The 3,494-nt window shown below is 45.3% G+C and overlaps 2 protein-coding genes across 2 annotated transcripts in view; one reads left to right on the top strand and one right to left on the bottom strand.

Annotated features, from left to right (window-relative positions):
- Positions 1 to 1,569, top strand: part of LOC119829433 (leucine carboxyl methyltransferase 1) — a 3,777-nt gene extending 2,208 nt beyond the window's left edge. Inside the window, exon 3 of the mRNA XM_038351921.1 lies at positions 1 to 1,569. Coding sequence (XP_038207849.1) covers positions 1 to 398 — 398 coding nt within the window. The 3' untranslated portion in view covers positions 399 to 1,569.
- A 1,500-nt stretch (positions 1,570 to 3,069) lies between these two features.
- Positions 3,070 to 3,494, bottom strand: part of LOC119829432 (integrator complex subunit 9) — a 4,590-nt gene continuing 4,165 nt past the window's right edge. Inside the window, exon 7 of the mRNA XM_038351920.1 lies at positions 3,070 to 3,492. Coding sequence (XP_038207848.1) covers positions 3,184 to 3,492 — 309 coding nt within the window. The 3' untranslated portion in view covers positions 3,070 to 3,183. The remainder of the gene's footprint in view (positions 3,493 to 3,494) is intronic.

The following is a 3,494-nucleotide window of genomic DNA, read 5'->3' as shown; positions in this document are numbered from 1 at the left end:
TGTACCTGCGGCCCGACGCCGCCGACCGGCTGCTGGCGCACCTGGCCGCCGCCTTCCCGCGCTGCGTGCTGCTCGTGTACGAGCAGTGCAACCTGGGCGACAAGTTCGGCGAGGTGATGGTGCGCAACCTGAGCGCGCGCGGCTGCCTGCTGGCGGGCGAGCGGCACTGCCGGCAGCCCGCGGCGCAGGAGCAGCGCCTGCGCGCGGCCGGCTTCGAGCGCGCGCGCTGCTGGGACATGCAGACCGTGTGGCGCGCGCTGCCCGACGACGACCGCGCGCGCGTCGAGGCGCTCGAGATGCTGGACGAGTGCGAGCTGCTGCTGCAGCTCAACTCGCACTACGCGCTCACCGTCGCCTCGCGCGGCGACCTCTTCGCCGACCTCGACCTAAGCGGCTGAGCGGCCGAGCGGCACCCACACCCACACCCACACCCACACCCACACCACGCACCCGACGAGCATTTGTCGCATCTTAGAGTAATTATTGTGATGTGTCGATTCTGTAATTTAATCAAATCTCAAATAGTTCCGCAACATGTAACAAACTTAATATTTTTGGATATTTTAACATTTTATTAGATTTGTAAGAGCTTTATTTGTGAATTTTGCGAAACGATATAATATTTAATGAGTGTGTAGCGTTAACGTTCCGATGATTCATTCTGGACATAATTTATGATAGTCTTCCTTATTTGTTTATTTCTCAAGATAGGCTAAAAGTTTTGTTGTTTGGTGCTAACTCGAGTACTTTCTGGATATATTACATATTATCAACTTTACATTTAAGATGACGTCTCGGAGACGTGACTACTTCATTATAACTCTTTGAAAATTAAATGTATTACATTATTATTACATTCTATCGATCTATTCAATCGTATCAATTAATGTCCGTAGTGATGTAGCACTCGAAGTATAGCGTCCCTAAACTTTAGTATATCATACGCTGCTGAACACTTTGGAATGACCAATGAACCTATCGGTATCGTGTCACAGTGCGAGCGTGTCTAAAGTATTTCACTAGATTTAAACGTAAATTATATGGTTGTAAATATATTTTTTGTTGAAAGTTGTTATCGCGTTATATGTGAGTGGTCTCCGGAGCTCCGCGTGACTTCGCCGCGAGCAAGTTTATCCTATAGCTGAATAGACGATATTAACGTGCAGTTTTTTGAAGTTTATAATCTACTTGTAAAATCATAGTAGGATGTAACATGTATTTGTTGTATAATAATTGACATATGTGTAAGTGCCAGCTCGCGGAACTCTCGTTTGATCCTATTGACTCGGTGTTTCTATCACGATCAGAATGCGAGTATGCCAGTCTAGCACTAGACATCGTGCAGTAAATTATTGGTAGTGATTTAGCTCTGTTAATATCTCGAATGGCGGAGCATCTCACGACACCTCAGCAATGAACCGAGCCTCCCGCAGAGTTAGTAGCGCCGGCCCGGAGCAGGCTCGCGGGTACTTATTCCCATTCTTTATTTATTGTTCGGGATATCAATTTTATCATAACAATTAAGTGTTAAATATTTATTTAATATATAAATGCTGTATTTATGCAAAATGTAGTTTTATTGATTAGCCTCTTGTTGACGAGTTGGACGACTCTAGAACACAGGTCAATGCTGAAGCTCTTATTGGGAACGTGGGGATGCAGTCTGCGGATTCAATAAGCTATCGCAACGCATATTGTAGCATCATCTAGCAACAACGGGGGCATAGTGTTGTCATAATTGATCATTATTATATTATTGTTTTGTAAACTGCAAAAAAATATTTAATCATTAAATAAAAACTGACTGCGTCAAATCCCAATTCAACATACAAGTTATTTATGTATTCGAAATCTCCTCTGCAAATGTTTATGGGCGGTATAAGCGGATGGCTGATATAATTTTTTATTACTGCCGCCGGTAAAGGTCGATTGCATACCTTAAAAATGGATTGACTACTTTAAATTGTAAAGAAAGAAAGAAAGGATTGACAAGAGGAATAAAGGAAAGGCCTGGGAAGGGTAAAGAAATGGATAGAGGCCACCGCCTTCCCCACTCCCACTCACCGAACAAAAGATCTTCTATCTTGAAGCGTGCTCGACTCCCACATAAGCTTGGATGGCATTGGATACGTTTTTAAGTAATCTCTTTCTAGTCGTCAATGCCTTCCGTTCCGTCCTTGCCTCTTATGCCCTAAAAAGCGGACAGTGCAGTCTCATAGGCACTGCCTCTGCGAATGTTCATGGGCGGTGGTGATCGCTACCATCAGGCGAATCAGTAGCTCAGTTACCCGCACTGACATAAATAAAGACATTTGGGAGTTTTTTTCTCCCGGTTACATGTATGGGTATTATAATGATAATAAAAAAAATCAAAATATATTTGCTCCATGTTCGTTTTTATATCGTTGTCATAATATTAGTGAATAACACTCCCTCTTTATGTATCGCTGATGGCCTGCATTTACGTTTTCTTTGTTAACCAATTAAAATGATAAACTGCATACATATGAACGTTCTGTTTATTTACTTAAAGTTGAATGTTAACAATGAGCAATATACACGTTTTTCCAATAACACAGGTTTATATTAATATTCAACTCAAATTTTAGATCGTAATAGATGTGTGCAATATTCAAACGCTAAGACGACACAATTGCTAAAGCATATCACAATTCGCGTGAACAAAAATATAAAATCAAATAACGGTAGGTCGTAAACAATTAGAGTTGCGTATTAGTTTTATCCTACTAATATTATAAATGCTAGTTGGTGAGGATGTATGTATATGTATGTGTGTTTGTTACTCTTTCACGCAAAAACTACGGAATCGATTGCAATGAAATTTGTTACGTGGATAGGTGGACAACTGGAATAACACATGGGCATATTTTTATCCCGATATTCCTACGGGATACGGATTTACGCGAGTGAAACCGCGGGGTGCAGCTAGCTAGTTAAGCTTATACATATTTTGAACCGATATTTATGATTCATTTTTTTCAAAGCTGCAGCCATGTAAGTGGTCCTATTCAAATTTATTGAGGTTCTGATAATTGAAAGGCGGATAAGTAAAAATAATTATATTTTATTAGCTTCGGTAAAGACAGCAAAATAAAAACGTGACGTGACAAAATACGGCACGTGTCGAGCGTCGTCGGGTGGAGGCAAGCAAGTCGGCGCGGCTCATATGTGCGGCAGGCAGGCGGCCAGCGCGCGGCGCAGCGCCTGGCGCACGTCGGCGCGGCCCTCGCAGAACACGTGCGTGGCGCCGCGCTCCACGTGCACCAGCGTGTCGTGCCGCGGCAGGTGCACGATGCAGCCGTCCGCGCCCGCCTCCACGCGCGCCGAGCCCACGCCCTCCCGCGCCAGCGCGCGCACCAGCGCCTCCACGTCCAGCGCGCTCCAGTGCAGGCGCGCGCTGGCGGCCGGCGCGGGCGGCGGCGCCAGCTCCACGCGCGCGTCGCGCACGCGCAGCTCGGCCGCCAGCGGCGCGG

This window comes from Zerene cesonia, chromosome 10, assembly GCF_012273895.1.
Source record: "Zerene cesonia ecotype Mississippi chromosome 10, Zerene_cesonia_1.1, whole genome shotgun sequence".
Lineage (NCBI taxonomy): Eukaryota > Metazoa > Arthropoda > Insecta > Lepidoptera > Pieridae > Zerene > Zerene cesonia.
Note: the sequence above shows the minus strand (reverse complement) of the source record. Positions and strands in the feature narration are given on the sequence as shown.